We start from the raw sequence: 20,355 nt of genomic DNA on the forward strand, positions 1-20,355 counted from the left end.
ATGTAAATTAACTTCCTAGTATAAGGTTTAAAATTTTGGTGAGTACTGATTGTAATCTTAGTGCCATCTATCGAGTTTGTGCTGTCACCTGGATAAGCAAGTTATTATTTTGCTTGGAAGAATTTAGTAGTGGAATACAAATATACTTCCTAGTATTAAGGTCTATGCAAGTAACATTTGGTGAGGTTCTTCTTCCAGCAGGGCATCATGTACCTGGGAACAGTTTTTGAGGAGTCTGGTATTCTGGCTAATATAATTTTGTGAATGTGATTATTGTTAGGCTATTGCTTGTCTAGGCTGTTGAACTGGATCTGCCAATGTTGGAGTGGAAATCTGCAGGACCATTTGAGCTCAGATTCCTGATTCCTGCCCTGTTACCATATCTGGCCTTTCTTTATAGATGCATTTGATTTCTCATATTATTACATTTTGTTGATTAGTACAGGTTACATAGATAAAGTGAAGACACAAGAAACTGCGGATGGTGGAGTCTGGAGCAAAGACAAACTGGAGGAACTCTGTGCATCAAGCAGCATCTATGGAGGCAAAGGGATGGTTGAAGTTTCAGGTCAAGACCCTGCATCAGAACTGTGCAGGGTCTCAACCTAACTTGTCAACCATCCCTTTGCCTCCACAGATGCTGCATGATTCACCGAGTTTCTCCAGCAGTGTATTTTTTATACACATGCAAAGTGGTAGGCTTGCCTCCTTAAGGACTATAGTTTGTCTTCTGTGACAGTTTGAAGATGATTTTTCCTGATACTCAGGCATAACTTTACTGAATTCAACTACACAAATTGTCATTGGTGAGATTTTCATTTGTAAACTCTGGGCTGATAGTCCAATACATAATCGATTGGCTTCTCTGGAGTTCCATCCTTTTGCACTCTTCATAGTTTAACAGAACTTCTACCAACTGAAAGTTGGTGTAAATTACCCTGAGGTGCCAGGAATTATTGCAACCAAAAATTCATCCAGGAAGAGATCATCTGTCAACTATTCCTGATCAGCTTCCAAAGAAGATGAAAATTCCTCTTTTTTTTTTGCTGGGCCCATCTGCTTCATCAAAGAGGCATAATGTCACTCTGATACTTTACGTTGTTTATCAGGATAAGCTCTGCTGCCAGCCCTGCAAATCTATAAATTGAGAAAGAGCCAAGACCTTTCTCTTTGGTGAAGTTGGAGTCAGTTCTACCACTTTTCAGAAGATTAAGTGAAGGTTTGATAGATGTGTTCAAAATCACATACTGTTTTGATAAAGTAGATTAGGATATTTTGTGACCACTGCTTGGTCATTACAGTCTTCATTTTGTTAAAGTTCACACATTCACCTCTTGTCTGTCAATCATTTTTATTCAGCCATGACCTAGGTCCTTGCTAAAAGACAGGCTATCTGCATCCTGGTGTATTGTATTTACATTTCTTATGAGTGCTTTCAATCATGCAGTCTTGACCCAGTCTAGTTTTGAAGATCCCTCCAGCTAGTATAACTCCTTCCTCACCCTTCAGTCTTAAATCTCTAGCTGCTTATCTGCTTATCCCTCTCACCATCCATCATTCATTGCAGAGTCTTCAGTTAGTCTCTCACTGGAACTCTATCCCAATCATATTCGTCTTTTTTGCTTCCTCTGCTCCCTCAAATCCTTTTTTATGGCCATGCATTTAATTTCTTTCTAAGGTTATTTATTCATTTCTGAAGCACATGGGACATTTTTAGCATAAAAACAACTGTTGAGCTCTTTCTCAGGTCAGACCTTCTGTATGAGGAGAAGAGTGTAGAGAAGTTGTTTGTCAGAAATTACAAACCTGGAAGACCTTATTCTCCATTTTTAATTCAAATCAGCAAAAGGGTCACAGGACATGGTCAGGGGGCTATGATTTCCCAGTTATAGCGCAACACTCTGTTCATCCCTATAAAAGCCAAATTGGACAATCAGCTCTGAAAAACACAAATTGTAATAGAGTGTGAAATTTTCTGAGTCCCTGTGCCACACAATGGGTTTATCATGTAATGGTCATTTTCAGTAGACTGTCCTCAATTATTTGTGCAATTATTTCAATGAATAGAAGATTATGTATATTTCATGTTAAGAGAAGTCAGCAGCTATTAACCCTAACTCTAATGCATATAGACTGGAATATTTATGTTAGTACTTTATTCAGTGATGCATGGCCTTTGATTCTTATTAAGTCAATATTTTATTTTTTGCAAATCAAATATATTTGTTAGATTTAACTCTCCAGGTTCAGCTAAGATCTGCCTCAGGCCTTTTATTCCTCCCATTCATGTCAGAGCCCTCAATTAGCCTCTGTCTGGAATTCCCTCTCATTCATGTTGCTTTTCATATCTCTCCCTCTCTCATTCTCTCCCTCGCTTTCTCTTATCTCCATTTCCCCCTTTTTAAAAACCTCTCGAACCCATCATTTTGGTTATGTTTTTAATTTATTTCTAAGGTTCAGTATTAGCACTTGTTGACTTTCTGAAGCATATTGAATTACAACAAATGTTCTGCAAAAAAAAGTATAATTTTCATGTCATGTTCTTTAGCCAATCACCATAAATCTGAACCTTTTGCTTACCAATCCTTCTGCCAGTGAAAATACTTTTGTCTAATCTCCTTTATCAAAGCTAATCATGATTTTGAAGACTCCTGTCAAATATCTTCCTAATGTTTTCTACAATAAGGTGAGCAATCACAGCTTCTTCACTCTATCCACCAAACTGTAGTCTGTCACATACGATACAGCACCTTGTTGACTCCACTTATCACCTTGCAGCCACTGTCGCTATCTTCACCCTTTTCTGCCCCACCTGGTTCCATCTGCCCATCAACCCCTCCCCATCTGGATCCACCTATCACTTGCCAGCTCCTGCTTGATCTGTCCCCATCACCTCTTTATAATGGCTTTCTCCCCCTTACACGCTCAATCCTGATGCAGGGTTTCCATCTGAAATGTTGACTATCCTTTTGCCTCCACAGATGCTGGTTAACCTGCTGAGTTCCTCCAGTAGTTTGTTTTTTGTTCTGAATTCTAGCATCTGCATTCTCTTGTGTCTCTGCTATATTTGTTTTTTGCCCTCCATATACCCGAGAACCTTACTGAAGAGTGGGGACCAAACTTGAACATAATACTGCAGCTGAGGGCAAACACATATTTTATAAAGATTTACCATAATGCCCTTTCTTTTCACGTTGCTGCTTTTATTAATAAAACAAGGGATCAAATTTGACCTTTAGCAGTCTTCTCAACTAATCCTGCTACATTGAAAAATTTGTGAACATGCATCTGAGGTGTTGGCACCTCTTTAAAAATATTACTATGTAGATTACATCATATCCTGTCATTATTCTGACCAAAATATGTCATTTTTCATTTCTCTGCATTTAGCTTAATTTACAGTGTTCAAAGTTGCATGCATCTGCAATTTTGGAATTATGTGCTCCATGGCCAACTCCAGGTCATTAATGCATATCAAAAAGAGCAGTGATCCTAAAACTGATCCTGGGGAAAACCATGTTATCTCCAGTCAGGTTATAAAGTTTAAATGGCCAATCCAATTGCTGGGAAATGGTTGGTTGTCCATTCCCTGTTCACCTCCCAGAAACAAGTTCAATTCAGAGTAGAAACACTTTTTAGTTTTTAATTGATTTCATCTTCCATCACACCTATCTCAACCCACTTATTTTGAGGATCAAAAAATTGTCCCCTCTCCATCTTTAGTTCATTTTCCACTTTAAATCTGGCATAATGGAATTTGTGCCTTCACATAACACTATTTGTCTGTCAAGGACCCAAGGGCTTACTGTTTGAGCAAGAATAACATTTGGATTGCTTAAAATCAGAGCTTAATTTAAAAGTTGGCTAACTTCAACAGAAGTCAGTTTGCATATAACACCTTGGGGTACTTATGTTAAAATTATCAAAATCCAATTTGCATGGCTGACATACATTTTTTTTAAATAACTCAATTATTATTTTTAAAAACTCTTTAAAAGTCCATTATATATCCCCACATTTTTGCTGTACAGATATTAAATTGAGGAGATGCTGAATTTCTGTGGTTGCTTTTTCATTGGTTAATAACCACTTGAAAATGAACCAATTCAAATGTATTGAAAACATTGCATTTGTTGAGGGGAATTGTACTTAAATTAAAATATCAATGCATAATTAGAAACTTTAAACTAAAGCAAAATAATCCAAACACTTACCTTTTTCATCAGGGTTAGCCAGCCTATTTGGTGAACCTTGTAACATTTTGTTATAAAAGTTTCATAAGCATTATATGACATCCCTCCCTTTGATAATATAATGCAGGTTTTGGCTACTTTTATTGAGATAAAATCACAATTAAAACATAGGGCAATGGAAAACTAGTTCCCATAATTTGTTTCAGTAAAATAATGTAATATATTATATTTTAAAACATAGCTATTTCTTACAAGAACTGCCACCTTCCCTGCTTTGCAAACCTTGTTTCAAAATAAATTGTTGACACACTTTTGGAACCAGAATTAAAACATTTGAGAATTTATAAAATTCCCACATTCAGTTTAACATACACTTCACCCCTCCAGTAATCATATGCACATAACTACAAAGCTAATAATTAAACTAATGAATAGCCTGCTCGTTGAGTTTTCAAAATAGCTTGCTGAATAACTGATGAATTATTACAAAAGTTAGTTCAATGTTTAAGACATAAACTCCATAAATATTGGTATTTTGCAGCAATTCACTCAGTAGTGAATGTGAGCAACAACCAACCGTCTTTACCAGTGATTTTGCCGATGCACAGCTCCAGAGTTTGGTGATACGTATGCGGGAAAGGGCATCTTTGTACAAAGAAAAATTGTTTGATCAGGATGGCTCTTCCTCAGACGAAACTCTACCAGCCAGTAAGTTCTATTATTAGAGGCAACGATCCAGTTCCTAATGGATTTCATAGCATGCAAACATTAATCTACTATGACAGTTAATCATGTAAACCTATTAGCAATGTGTCCAGAGATAGTGTTTTGTATTGAAATATTTCAGTGTTCAGAGATCATAATATTGTTGTCTTCTGTTTTGGGTTTATTTCATCATACCACTTTTGATTACAAGTGTTCTAATATATGGAAGGTGTCATTGACAGTGCTATCAAGCAGAGGGGAGACCTCAACTGGATGATGCACATGGATTGATGCCACCCATTCATGTGCCAGCCAATCCTGTGCACAGTAGTGCAGGAATCAAACTACATTACACATTTGGAAGTACCACAATTGATTTTACATACTTGCAAGTGCATTGACAGAAGTTACATGTCTTAATTTCTAAACTACCTTACAAAAAATAATACCTGCAGTACATCTTGGGAGTAAGTGGTATATATCTACCTGTTAATTGAATAATAGGAGATTTATCAAAAAATGTAATGATCCTAGCCCAGCAATATAACTAAGGATAGAGCAACATGAGATGGAAACTTGAGTGAAAATTTCCTCCAAGAATAAAGAGAGGTTAATTTATTATGAGAAAAATAATTGCAAAACAATAGCCACAATGTTTAATCTATTGATAAGTCAATAGTAATGCATTCTGACATTTTCATGCGTGATACTTCAATATTAATCTTTATTGAAGTGCTTCCAAAAAAAACTGCCCTTGCCAACAAGACTCTTTAATTGCATCAGTGAAAGGAACATAAGCCCTTTTTGGGAGTAGATGGAACCTATAATGTTTATAGTTTGGAATGAAGATCACGAACCTGAATCCTTTCTTTATAGAAGCTGCAAGAAATGTTGAGTAATTCTAGAATTTTTATTTTGGATCCACAGTATTATGCTATCATGCTGAAAGAAGGCAATTTTTCATTTTGTCTGTAGCCATGCATTCTTTTTCCTTAGTTGAAAGATAGTTTTAAGTAACCTGTTAAGAACATCTGGCATATGATAAGCACCATGAGATGCTCTGACCCTCCTGATACTTAATGCTCATCACAATAAGAATGCCGAACATTTATTTATAATTAATTGGTTTCTTGCATATGGTCACCAGGGATTAATTTAAGGATTGAATTTCTTTAAAATGTCAACTGTGTCCTACTGAAGATCCACTAATAGCTGATTATTTTTAATTATACTGATAAAGAATGTGAAATTACATTTTTTTATCTAAGTAAGGGGCTTTGAAAACTAACAACAAATGTTGAAGTTAACTGGAGTTCAAAACATTTCATAACTAGAAAGTTGAAGAAAACAACTTTTGAGATTGCTATCTGTATTTCCTTTATTGCTTAGCACCTGTCAAAAAACCACCTCCACCAAAGGAAGACAAAGATAAAAAGGAGGAAGAGAAACCAGAAGAGGAAAAAGATGAGGCCAAAGTGGAGGAGGAAATTTGCTGTGACATGATTGGCTGTAAATTCAAGAGGCCTCCAATCAAAAAGTTTCTACAGCAGTTAAGAATACCTAAAAGTATTGATACATATTCAGGTAACTTGTTGTTAATCCAAGACAGTTTTGAACTGCAGATTGAGTGATAAATCAAATTTTGAATCAGTTGCCCCAGTTAATCTGATTCATGAAAAAATTGAAAGTTGTCCAAATTTATAGTTTCGCCTACTTGCAAACATTTGGTTGCTGTAGTCTGGTAGGGGCATTGATCACTCGTAATCTGGTGTAGACCCTGGATTTTTATGGCCTATAATTTGATGTGGAAGACAGAAAAAGATATATTTCAGGTGGGCTAATAATACAGCAATCATATTTTTTCCATATGTAGGTCATATTGTAAAGCTATTTGGGTATGAAATGTTCAAGTGCTCTGTGAACCATGTGACATTCTAGCACTGCAAATATGGAGGCTAGAGTACCTTATAAATGAGGAACAGTTGGGTCTTGTGAAATAATTTTAACATCCAAGAAGTTCAAAAATGGCAGATGTATAAAAGAGGCATTAGTGGTTAGGATTACAACAAGGGGAAATGCATTTTATGAAATTTGCACTTATTTTAGGAGTTTGAAAAGTGAGATGGGAAGTTATTTACATTGTGAACATGGTGAATGGGTCTTTCTCCGTCCGTGACTTTTTGATATTATCTCTGAATGTTTCCTAAATAATAAGATCAAAAAGCTTAGCCATTTTGGATTTAGATTTAATGTGGGTTATGTTTCTTCACTTTCAAAGTTTTTCTGTGCTTTTGTGTGAGAGAGAAGCTCTGAAATTCCAATTTAACTATTAGCTATGGTGAAGACTCACCAGTAGCCGATTCCATATTGAATATCCTTGCAAATTTTATCCCCAGTACACAGGCACCCCTTGGTCCTCCAGTTGTGTCCCCAGAAACAGGAGCGCAAGTAGAATCTGTGCTAAAAGAGGTCATTAGCATTATGCATGAAAATGATAACAAGCTTAAACCATAGTAAAATCTATGGGCTGGGAGTTTTGTGCAGCCAAAGAGAGGGGGGAAATAGCATTTCTATCGCAACAACAGGAGGTGATATGAGAGACTATAGGAACCAGACTGCATTTCAACATGTCGAGGAGGTTCAGCAAGACCAAGTTTCTAGCAACAAACAATCTGCTGGAAGAACTCAGCAGGTCAAGCAGCATCAGTGGGCAGAAAGCAATTATGAACCTTTTGGGTCAAAACCCTGCATCAAGACTAAGGGCGGAGAGGAGAGATAGTAAAAAGAGGAGAGGGGGAGTGGTGAGGCAAGGGCCAGTGAGTGATAGGTGGACTGAGGAGGGGTGAAGGATGACGAGCAGATGGAGCCAAGTAAGGGAGGGGTGGGGTGCAGTTGGGAGACAGAGGCAGATGGATGATAGGTGGATTGGTGGAGACAGACAAAATTTTTAAAAAAAAGCAAATGGAGCTAGGTGGGAGGAGGGGAGGGTGAAGTTGGAGACAGCTGCTTGAGGTTGATAAACAGGAACACAGTTACCAGTGCTGAAATCTGATAAGTAAGGTAGGTGATAATGGGAACCATTAGGGGAGAGGTGAAGAGCAGATGGAACCAGAGGGGGATGGGAGGGTGGGTGAGGAGGTGGCAGGAGGAATCTGGTGGGCAAAATGTGTGGGTAGAAGGTGGATGGAACCAGGAGGGAGATGGGAACAAAAATGAGTGATGAGGCTAGAGGAGGGTATGGGAAAGGGGAATGGGTGATGGGGTTGGAGGAGGGTATGGACAAAAATGGGAGGACTGGAAGAGGATCATAAGGTGGGAGGGGGTATGTTAGGAAACACACTGGAGGTGAGGGTTTCCTGAAACTGGAAAATTCAGTGTTCTTACTGTTGTAGACTACCCTGGCAGAATGTGAGGCGTTGTTCCTCCAGTTTGTGTTGGGCCTCACCCTGGCAGACGGACAAGCTGGTGTGGGAATGGAAAGGGGAATTGAAATATGATGCAGTTGGGAGCTCTGGATGGCCATTACAGACAGGGATTCTGCAAGTCTGTTTCCTAGTCTGTACTTGGTCTCGCCAATGTAGAGGAGGCCATGTCGGGAGCACTGAATGCAGTAGATGAGGTTGGAGGAAGTGCATGTGATTCTTTGCCTCACGTGGAAGAGCTGATTAAGTCCCGGAATGGTGGTAAGGGAGGAAGTGTAAGAACAGATGTTGCACCTCCTGCAGTTGCAGGGGGAAGTACCAGGGGTCAGGGAGGGGTAGGTGGGGAGGGATGAGCAGACCAGGGAGTAATGGTGGGTTTCTGGCAGGTGGTGCGCAGTGAGTAGGAATGCCTTTGTTAAAGCACAGCGGATGTTGTATCTACTGGCATTCAGATTCCAGGAGCATGGGTACTACAATAGACCAGTGCGCTGTGGAGAAGCAGGTTATCAATGTACTTAAGGAGGTGAGTTAAAGACTTGCTTGCATGTCCAATTATCAAACTACAGATTTCTACCCAAAAACTGCTCTGTTCAGAAATACAGGTATCTAAGTAACTCATTAACTGCTTGACAAATTTTAAACTAAATATCAGCTGTTTCTGCTGGGTGAGATTACTGAATAAACAATGCAGCAATATAGTAAGAGCAAATCGGATGCACTTGGCAGTTTGATGTATAGATGTTACCCACAAACTAGATTATTTATCTCCACAGGACGTGATTATGGTTGTGTATTGTCATGTACTCTGTGCCACAGGCACCACCTGCAGGCTGCATTGTAAATAGCAATGAAAATCAAAGTGTGTCAATACGCTGGGCTGAACTTTAACATCACAATGTAAGGTGTGGCATGGATGGGTTGGTGGGATGTGGGAAACCCAGAAACTTTTGCGGCACGTTTTTCAGTTTATTTTTATCCCAGAGGCTCTATTAACATTTTATTTCCATATTCCCACAGCCAACATGCACAACTCAATTCAGCTTAAAGGTATATTGCAAGCATTTTATTTAATGGATTCTTCAATTGGCTGCACAGCAACCCATGTGGATAAAACCAAGGTTGTCCCTAGGTTCAGTGACTCCTTGCTTGAAGTCATATTTGGGGGCTATTTAAGACAAGAAGAATGTATTATTCCTCCTGCTGGAAAGAAGCCAGCCAGAAAGACCAAGAAGGCATGGGGACAGGAGTTTACCAAAGTGGCAAGGCTTTACCATGGTAGCAGGAGAGTGCTCCCCACTCCCACCTCTACAGAGCTAAACACCCCCTACCCCATAATCCAGGGTTCAAATCCAGAAACATCTTATTTGAAAAAAACAAATGGAAAAAGCTGGAATTACTCATCACATTAGGCAACATATGTGGAAAGAGAAACAGAGCTGACATTTCAGGTGAGTGACTTTTCATCAGAACTAGGAAATTAGGAATCAAATATGTTGTAGCCACAGAGTATGTGGAGGGATGGAGAGAACAGATATTTTTCTCTCTCTGCTCTGTTCCCATTCAGCTCCTTCTATTTACACTTCCTCCACACAGATAAATTGCAATTAACAAGCCTTCACCACATCAACTTGAGTAATTCAGTCTCTATAGGTCTCTGCCTTATTATAGACATTCGCTATGTTCTCTCCACTCTTTTCCATTCTCCACAACTTAAATCATATTTGATTTCTAACTTTTCATAATTCTAATGAAAAGTCATCAAACTGGAGTATTAATTCTGTTTCTTTTTCCACAAATGCTGCTTGGCTTGCTGAGTATTTCCAGCATTTTCCATCTCAAGCATGACTGGCATCATGTCCATGGAAAGACTGCAAAATTTAATTGAGTATCAAACACTGTGATCACATAAGCCCTCAAGATTCTCGTGTTCAAATGTTTCAAAGAGGCTTATCATCCATTTGTACATGTTCTATGGAAGGCAAGACCTCCTACAATGTGCACCTCTCCATAATCCATTTCCTCCTATGCAGTTGGGTAACACAGTGGTGCTGCTAATAGAGCTGTAGTCTCATAGCTCCAGTGACAGTTCAATCCTGACCTCTGGTACTATCTGTGTGGAGTTAGCTCATCTCTCTATAACTGTGTGGAGTTTCTTCTGGGTGCTCTGGTTTCCTCCCACGTGCCAAAGATGTGCAGGTTGGTAAGTTAATCAGCCACTGTAAATTGCCCCTACTTTTCAGGTGAGTGATAGAGTGGTAAGAATGTGCAGAGAATAAAATGGGATTAGTGTAAATGGATGCTTGATGGTTGGTGCAGACTCAGTGCTCTATAATACTATCACATTCTGACTCTCTGAATGCAAGAAGCAAGTTGCTTCCCGTTTGTGAAGCTTCTGCTGATGTTTCTAAGGGCCCTCCTCCCAATTCTAAACAACGGAATTTTAAGCAGTATCCATGTTGCTGTCAAGAATTAGAATTAAAAAGTGCAGTTCATAGTTAGTACCTCACAAGAGTGGAAACTGAACTGTAAACTTAGCTCCAATTTCTACTGAACTTGCCCCAATGATTTTGAAATAACCTATTACAATGAGTTCTAAAAACAAAACCTTTTACAGAGTAATTCAGTACAGTAGCTGTGAAGATGCAATACACTGATAGATTTGTCCTTCAGTTCTTCAGCCTCTACAGTAATGCTTTTATTGACAAGTTCGTAAAAGTTCTGGAAACCTGTGTGCTCTCACTAAACCCATTTTGTTTAATATTGCTTTTAATGAGCCTTCTATGAAGTTAGCAAGTTTCTTTCCCAAAGGGCCTGTTACAGTTAACATGGAAACCAATGGGTTGGATATGACTTCCTGTCACAGTACCACTTCCAGGCCGTTTAAACTCTAAGCACTCACCAACCTGACCAGTCAAAGAAGTTAAAATCTAGACTACGGACACTGAAATTTGTAACACTTTAAATATTAAAAATATTACTACTGTTTTGAAATATTAATTCCTATCTTTTGTTCTAATTATTAAATATTGTGTTTCAGATCAGCTTTACACAGTATGGATGTGTTTTGTGGTGCTTGCCTGGAAACTGGAACTGCTGGTTATTCCCATGCGCTGGGCTTTCAAGTATCAGACACCACAGCTTCTTTCCATCTGGTTAACTGTAGATTATATCTGTGATTTCATCTATCTGCTGGATATGTTGGTGTTCCAGGTCCGACTGCAGTTTGTGAAACAGGGAGACATAATAGTAAGTTTAACTTTCAGCAGACATCTAAATAATCATTCAATTACATAAGATTACTTGAGCTATATGTGGCACAGAAACAGCACAATAGGCCCCAATCCATGCTGATGTTTATGCTCCAGTCAAGTTTACTCCCACCTTTCCTCACATAAATCTATCAAGGTAAGCTTTAGTTCCATTCCACCACATATGCACATCCTACCTTCTCTTAAATGTATCTATACTCTTCATTTCAACCAATTCCTATGGTAATGAGTTCCACGTACTCAGCTGAGTTTCTTAGTGACCAAATTATAATCATATTTTGATAGCTTCTAGTTATGCTCTTCCTCACAAGTGGAAATATTCTTTCTGTATACCCCTTTATCAAAAAGCATAATCATTTGAAGACATATATTAGGTATCCCCTCAGCACCGTTTCTTATGAGAAGAGACCAACTCTGTTTGTCTGACCCAGTCAGTTTTCATTGCACTAGTTATATTTTGATGATAAATTAATAGTGGCTCTAGATGTGCCATTGATATGTGGAACCAAACCATCCCAAAACAGCAGGTCCCATGTTTTTAACTACCCCTTGATGAATTGGTTGGTCACAATCAGGATTGTAATAGTTGTACTAAAACTTGCTTTAATGTCCCTGGAACATCAAAGGGAAAATTAAGCCAGAATTCCTGGTCCTGATTACCATACGTGTGTAGAGCAGAGCTTCCTCTTCTGGGCTTAGCTATTAGAGAACCACAGAGGTTGAAGAGCAAGGCTTACCATCAGCTTCCCCAGAACACCTAGCAAAGAAAATTAATACTGTATTTGCTAGCAATGCTGTCATACCACTAATGAATCTTTTTTATAATTTGACGTGATTGAGAGTCCATAATAGTTCCATACTTTTAAATGTGATGAGGATTTCTGCCTCTATCACAATTTCAGGCAGCAAACTCCAAACCTCTACCACCTTCTGTGTGAAAAACCTTCCCTTGGCTCCACTCTAATCCTTCTAATAATTATTTTAATACAAACACCCTGGCTTCAGACCCCTCAGCTAAGAGAAATAGGACCTTCCTAATTATTCTAGTTAGGCTACTCATATACCCCAATTAAGTCTCCCTTCAGCCTCCACTGTTCCAAAGAAAGCAACTCTAACTTATCTAATTTTTCCTCAGAGCTGAGGTTTTCCAGTGCTTGCAATTTTCTTATAAATCTCCCCTGCATTCTCCCCATCTCAGTAGTTAAGCTGTGGCCTAAGAAGAGTTGTATACATGCCGAGCATAACGTTCCTTCTCTTGCATTCTGTGCCTTGGCTAATACCATGTTACATTTGATGATTTGTGGATATAGATTCCTTCTGTTCCTGCATACGACTCAATATTCTTCAACTTATTGTTTATTCCCTTGCCTGTTGCACAACTGCCAAATGCATTCACTCACACTTCTTAGGATCAAATTCAATTTGCCATTTTTCTGCCCAGCTGACCGGACTATGTATATCTGCCTAAACTCAAATGCTTTCCTCCTTCCTTTCAACCCCGTGCCCAATGTATGTGTCATCTGCAAACTTCTTCATCATGTCCCCCTTACATTTAAGTCTAAATTATGTCCCTATAATGAAAGAAACTCCAAATACAACTTTAAGATTGCCGGAATTTTGCAATTCAACTAAACATCTAAGGAAAACATTCTTGAAGGTGTTAGCTTTAGTTGTATTATTATAGTCACTGATGTCCAAGGGAAAGGAGCCATAGCAGCTTGCACCTATCAGGGATCCCACAATGATTTGCCGCATCTGGATATCAGATCTCTGGGAGCAAGCCTTTCGCCCTCTTAGGGCACATCTTCAACATTTTCTGCCCTGGCCGGTGAACCTGGAACAACCTGAGAGAATTGTTGTTGGGCCATCCCAACCAGGAGCATGCACAAGATAGTAAGTGAGCATGGGAGGGCGGTGGAGGATGAGGTGATATTGGGGGAGCAAGTATTGGTATATCCTTCTATTTTGCTGAGACCTGTTGATAACTTAGGCATTGAGCTCTATGTAGCTGACCAATCTAAACATTGTTATAATAAAGTTCCAACTATTTGTGACCTTGTTAGGTCTTCTTTCTGTCTTTTCATCAGTCAAAAGTTAGTGGCCAAAATATTTAGTATTATTTATTTAAATAAAAACAGAATACTGCACTAGCTGGAAATATAAATAGAAAATGCTAGGAATACTCAGCTTGTCAGGTAGCATCTGTGAAGGATCAAGCAAAGTTAGTATTTCAGGTCAATGGCCTTTCATCTGAACTGAAGAATCTTCTGTTTGTATTTAGAATGAGAGGTCAACAGGCTGACAGTGTTATTTATCCTGTGTCTAGAGCTAATGAAGCCAGCCATTCACTTATTGAGACCAAATACATTAACATAAATTTAAACTATTTTTAAACAGCCTGTATTTTTCATAAAAGGCTTACATGAATAGCTCTGATTTTTATATAATTATTTCCCATTTACATGGCAGCACTTCTGAAACAATCATTCCTGCTTTATTTCCTCTGTTACAGTACATTACCCTTTTTCCTCATTATCTTTTGTATAAGTTATTTGAAAATATTGAACAAAATTCCCCTCTAGGGTCTTACAAATAGGAAATTAAGCTACTAACTATTCACTATGCTGTTAGAGAAGGAGCTATGCCATTGTTGCCATGGCAGCTTGCTTGCTAATGATTTCTGCTCATTCAAAATGTCCAATTTGTCAACTGATGTAGAGTTCTTCCAGGTTTGTTTTGTCATCTTAAAACGTGTAAAGGGAAAAGGTCTTGCATTTTACATAGTGAACATCAAGATTTTCCAAAGCACTTTAAGCCAAGTAAGTACTTTTTTATTTAAATGTTAATACAACTATAATATAGGAACTAGCATCTAGCATTTAGCAGAGTCCCACTAATAGCCATATACAATTATATGGCTATTTAACAGCCATGTGATATTGACTGGTTGTGAAATTTGGAATTAACCTACCTCAGAGAGCTGTGGATTATGTGTATTCAAGACTAAAATGTTGGAATTTTGGATTACAGGGAATCAGGTAGGAAAGTGGGATTGAGGCCAGTGTTGAAATCCGTCATGATCTTATTGAATGCTGAAGCAGGTTCAAGGAGCTGTCTGTCCTACTGCTGTTACCATTTCTTATGTTCTATGTCTCATCTAAAAGGTGGTTTTTCCAACAATGAAGGTCTTGTTCAGTACTGCAGAGAAATGTCAGCTTAAATTTTTTGTGCTCAAGTCTCTGCGGAGAGATTTGAATACACAGTTTTCTGACTCAGAGGTGACAGTGTTATTACTCAGTCTATGCTAATCCCACTAGCTCAGTATTAGGAAGCTTAGCAAAATTACATATATTATAGTCATATTTCTTCTCCAAAGCATTTTATTAATAGTGCTTTCACTTATGGCTCTCAGCTGAGTGTAAAATGATGGAGTATCTTTAATCACAGTAGAAAACATAATTGTATATTGTTCTTAATGAAAATATCATGCTGATATAAATACTAAACATCCTATGCTATTTAATGCAGTAACTAAAAATACAACCTAATTATGGCCAGTAATTTAATTTGGCTGGCACACAACTCAGTGTGGGATACTGATGTTTCATATGGACATTACCAGTGGAATTAATGTTGTACCTCAAATATTCCATATATGCTTAGAATGAGAAAAAGGTGGGAATTTATTCTCATGTAGCACCATAAGGATATCTGGAAGTGTTCTGTATCCACATAGTTATTTATGAAGTGTCGTTATTGTTGTAATGCAGGAAAATGCAGAGGTTCTACAAACAAATAGATATGACATTTAAAATGTTTTGTGGTGTTTGTTTCAGAGAAGAATGTTGGCCAGGAGACAAGGAAAACTTACTGATTTTTTTTTCAAGTACAGCTGTTTTTTATGCTGTAAAGGTAGTTTTTGTCTGAAAATGTAACTGAACCTCTAACCACAAGCATTGTTTTAATGTTGTTTTTATATGTTACATTTGCTGAGCATAGCCTCCAGGTACAGCAGAATGAAATATTGGCACCTAGGTCCCAGCGCTGGACCCATCCTTAGGGGTAGATATGGGCAATGTTACAAAAGTGGAAGTAACCTAGAGTTGGAGTGACTGTGGGGTTAGAAACTTATTTCAGAGTTTATAAGGACTCCAGGCTTATGAATAGTCTGATACAGCTTCAGCAGTAATCTTGTGGAGGCATATAATCAATGTACAAGATGCAGAGTTTCCCTGATTTTGACTTCTCCCCTTTCTTCAACAGTAGGTTTGTATTTATTGCCTTCCAACCCACAAGGCATGATTTAGAATCTAGGAAAATCTGAAAGTTCAAAACAAGTAAATTTGCTGTCTCTGCAGACACCTATTTTAAATCCTTAAGATATTAGTCAACAAGTCTAGGGTATATATTTGGCATTTAGTGTTATTAGTACTGTTTTTACTGATATTAAATTACTTTAAGCCCCTTATTCATTCTGGACTTCTTGTTTCCCACTATTTTTGATATGTATTTCAGATGATATCAAAGGACAGCATGTAAATAGGAAGTATGGGGTATCATAATATACTGTATACTGATAAATATAGTTTTTGTTAAACCTATTCTCTTATTTGCATCTACTCGAGGTTTCTTCTGCCTATCAAAACAGAGAATGGCATATCCTGAGGAATGAAATATGTTATGGTTTCCTTGGTGTTCATTTTAAGAGTTGCTTGGTGCCTAAAGGCAGTAGTAACTAGCAGAGAAATACTGTAATCATCTGATTTCACTAACTTCAGATTTTTATGTAAAGTTGTTGTACTTAATTGCAATGTGTTCTAAAACTATCGTGCTTAGGAAAACATTGCTGCAGGCTGCTGTGTTATAACAAACCATCATGCATGATAATATTAGAGGTAGCTGCATTCGGCTAAGTCTGGATGTTCCCATCTCCAGCCCCTTGCTTCCGGTGACATTATGGAACTGATGCATTCAACAAAACATAACTCTTATGGCAGCAGCACCATCTGCAATGCCAGCTTTCATTTGATTGATGAATGCAATTTTGACCCACAGCTAGCAAAATGTGCCACTTAGTGCCTTGATAAAGATAGCAACATTTATAGCACTTTTCTGCCTGTGCACAAATGTCAGTGCATTCTTCTTGTTACCTTTAATTACGTTTCAGCTAACCTTTTATTGTGTCCATAATTTGGTATGGCAACCTTTTCAATGAGCATTATGGTAATAAAGGACCCATGTCAACATTGCCATAAAAGCTATTTATATGAAGTCAGTCCTTTTATCTATTGTGATATCTGTCTCCAATAATCTCCATTTAAGAAAAAGCATAAAACCATCTTGTGGCTAGTTCCACCATTTTCCATGAAATCATAGTTTATGTTTGTATTTGCTTTTTGAGAAATCACAGTAATATTGCTCGTGCACATACTTGTTTTATTAATCAAAGCCTTTTTTGAAAATTTTAATGATAGAAATACGACACATGCTGCAGAAACTTATTAACATGTGAATTTATTCAACTGGAAAGATCCTTACTATCTTTGTACTCTCCTTAAAATCATTAAACTTCTTGATGACCTCTTTCTATGCCTGAGGGAACAGTAAACACTCATTGCACACTTTCTGCCTATGATATGACCATCTCAGTCAAATAGAGCTGTCTTTCTTTTCACAGTTGAAGCCATTAGCCCCTCTGCGGCATCAGTTCTGAATTAGAATATACAAGAAAGCTGTTAAGCCATCTCAACTCATTATTTCCACAAAGTATACCTGCCTGAAAGCCTCAGGACACAATTTAGACCATTGTGCATTTGTTAACACTGGTGAATTACAGATAACCATTAACTATGCTGATAGTATATCCCTGACGCTAACAATGGAGTCAAAGTTCTGATGTGTATATCAAAAATTTGCATGTTTCCATCCCAATAATTAAAGTAAATGGATCTGATATTGCATGGGATCATCTGTTCCACCAGTACACTAAGTAAACATGATGTAAGATTGGTTCAAGTGAAATTTATGAACTCATGGCATTAAATAAGTAGAACTGGTGGTAACAGTACAAGGAGTGAGGCAAGGTGGAAATATCAAATTAAATATTTAAATGGCAGGAATGGCTGAACTTTCCAGCTACAGAATCAGTAGAGGGGTGTTGATGAGTAGTGAATGTTATGAATGGCTGATTTGATTGGTAGGAAGCTGCTGCAGAGGTTTCATAATTGATTTTGTGGTACTTTTAAAGGCACTTTATATCTGTCCCACAATTCACTCAAAGGAAGGAAGAATTTATGGTAGAATAATCTTCCAAAGGCTGACCTGCAAAACTGGATTAAAGATGCAATGGGAGCATGGGTACAAAAATGGCCAAGAGGTAGAAAATAGAGTTGTGGTGATTGGTTGATTTTCAGACTGCAGGGAAATACATAACGATATCCAAAAGAGATGTATACAGAGTCAATAAAAAGTAAATTCTACCATTGCACAGTGGATGTAGAAACAATGTAATGTATAGAAACATTTGAAATTGACAGGACAAGTTGTGAAGGGAGTTAAAAAGATGTACAGGTTTTATAAATAGAAGCATGGAATACAAAGCAAGGAAGTCGTGCTAGACCTGTATAAAATAGTTAGGCCTATGCCATTTCTGAGAACTACAATTTAGGAAGGATATCGAGCTCTTGGAGGGTATACAATATCATTCATGAGAGTTTACTAAGTGCCAGGGATGAGAGATTTTAGTTGTTGTGTGGCTAGACAAGTTGGATTTACCTTCTAGTAAAAACACTTAAGGGATAATTTGATAGAGGGATTCAAAATGTTGCAGGTTTTTATAGAGTGAATGAGGATAAAACTGTTTCCACTGAAAGAAGAATCAGAAATCAGACAATGCAGAGCAAAGGTAATTAGTAGAGATGAGATGAGTTTTTTTTAGCAAGTTGATATAACTTGCATTACACTGGCAGACAGTAATGAATGTTGATTCAATAGTAACTTTCAAAAGGGAATCGGATAATTGCTCAAAAGTGAGAAAGTTGCAGAATTATCAGGAATGATTAAGGACGCCGGACTAATTAGAAAGCTCTTACAAAGGGCCAGCACAGGCAGAATGGGACAAATGACTTCATTTCATGTTGCAAGGTTCTAAGGTTCCAACATAAATCCATTTACAGGGGAAATGCAGAAAAAGAGAGAAGTACTGCCAGTATATTGGGAAGTTGTGTTGAGGGGAGGAGGAGCTGTCAAGAAACAGTGCACATCATCAGAAATGCAGCAGAAACAGATCTAGCCCAAAGAGCACTCCAAACAATACCTGTCTAATATGATTATATTTGAAGGCACTGCAAAGATTGAGCTTTGGTGCCTGTGGCTGCAAAGTCATGGACTGAAAGTGTAATAAGCATTTATGATGCACAGTATCAGTATACATCAATTTTTTCTCCCAATAGCGCCGTATTATTGTGCACAATGGGAATTTTAATGTTATTTTCCATTCACATTGCTAATGACAGAAGCTGGTGGGCTTTAACACATATTTACAAAGAATGGAAAGTGCAGCCAGCTGTTAGAATAGACCAGAGGATATTTTATTTTGCATCTGTTGAAACTACAATTGATCTGAGGATATTCACTTCTTATTTTAGATGACAAAGTGGAAAATTTATTTGGTTCTCCTTTAGATTTCCTTATATTCAAAAGTATTAAAGAAGAGAGCAAACTCAAAAAATATAATTCTATAATACTGATTTTCAAATTTATGTATTTTGCTGTTTTAGACTGATAAAATTGAAATGAGAAAACACTATGTAAAATCATTAAAATTCAAGGTAAGCCTTATTTAGCTATAAGCATCTAAACAATTAACAAATACACTTTTTAACTGAGTTGTTTAATATTAAAGAGTATGCTTTCTGATTTAAAACCTCTTTCCACAGCTTGATCTTGCATCAATAATCCCGTTTGATTTGTTATATTTGCTGCTTGGTTATAATCCCCTGTTTCGGCTAAATCGTGTACTTAAGGTAAATACATTATGGTTATTGGTTTAATACTGGAGCTATTTTTTTTATTGACTGTGTCAAATTTAGCTTGCATGTTGGCGTGAATCTGATCTTATTTTTTTAAAGATCTTTAGAATGTGTCTGAATTGCCAAAATTTGACAAGATCCATAAATCATACTTAGATTGCTTAAACTAAAATGGGATACATGGTATTACACCATTAGACTGTTACAGAGTCAAGTGAAATGATTCGGGAAAATATTACACACGGGAGCGATATGCTGTAACCATTTGCTTCAATTAATTATTCATGTAAAATCACAATCCTGAACCTATAAAATACAATTGGTTTCTGTTAATATGAGCTATTGAAGCTTCCTTTTTAATGCTTTCTCATGATATCAATCCTAGTGAATGAAAGTAAAATGAAATATTTTCTTTGCTGCCTCTTTCTCTGTGTAAGATTGCAGTAAACAAATTTGGATAGATTCTATCATGGCTGACTTGTGCCTGACTGACAAAAGATTTGGGAACAATTTTGCTTGTTTCTCCTCCTGCATAAAATAAGTCTTTGGAAATGCTTTGACTTGTGGACAGAACAGAGAAAAAGTAATAGGCCTGATCCAACAATAACTTGCTTCAACTAATCAAAGCTGTACTTTGAAAGCAAAAGTAAGAAATGCAACCTACCTTTTGCCCATTTTTCAGAAAATTTGCCAGCAAACTGCAGATAAACAAAATGAGTCATACTGGCAGTCAGCC

The 20,355-nt window shown here is 37.5% G+C and overlaps 1 protein-coding gene across 1 annotated transcript in view; it reads left to right on the forward strand.

Moving 5' to 3' along the window:
- The window catches only part of LOC127573997 (cyclic nucleotide-gated cation channel beta-3-like), an 89,200-nt gene that overhangs the window by 29,009 nt on the left and 39,836 nt on the right, over positions 1 to 20,355 (forward strand). Inside the window, exons 4-8 of the mRNA XM_052022589.1 lie at positions 4,735 to 4,901; positions 6,288 to 6,482; positions 11,358 to 11,566; positions 19,368 to 19,418; positions 19,527 to 19,613. Coding sequence (XP_051878549.1) covers positions 4,735 to 4,901; positions 6,288 to 6,482; positions 11,358 to 11,566; positions 19,368 to 19,418; positions 19,527 to 19,613 — 709 coding nt within the window. The remainder of the gene's footprint in view (positions 1 to 4,734; positions 4,902 to 6,287; positions 6,483 to 11,357; positions 11,567 to 19,367; positions 19,419 to 19,526; positions 19,614 to 20,355) is intronic.

Source organism: Pristis pectinata, chromosome 9 (genome assembly GCF_009764475.1).
Source record: "Pristis pectinata isolate sPriPec2 chromosome 9, sPriPec2.1.pri, whole genome shotgun sequence".
Classification (NCBI taxonomy): domain Eukaryota; kingdom Metazoa; phylum Chordata; class Chondrichthyes; order Rhinopristiformes; family Pristidae; genus Pristis; species Pristis pectinata.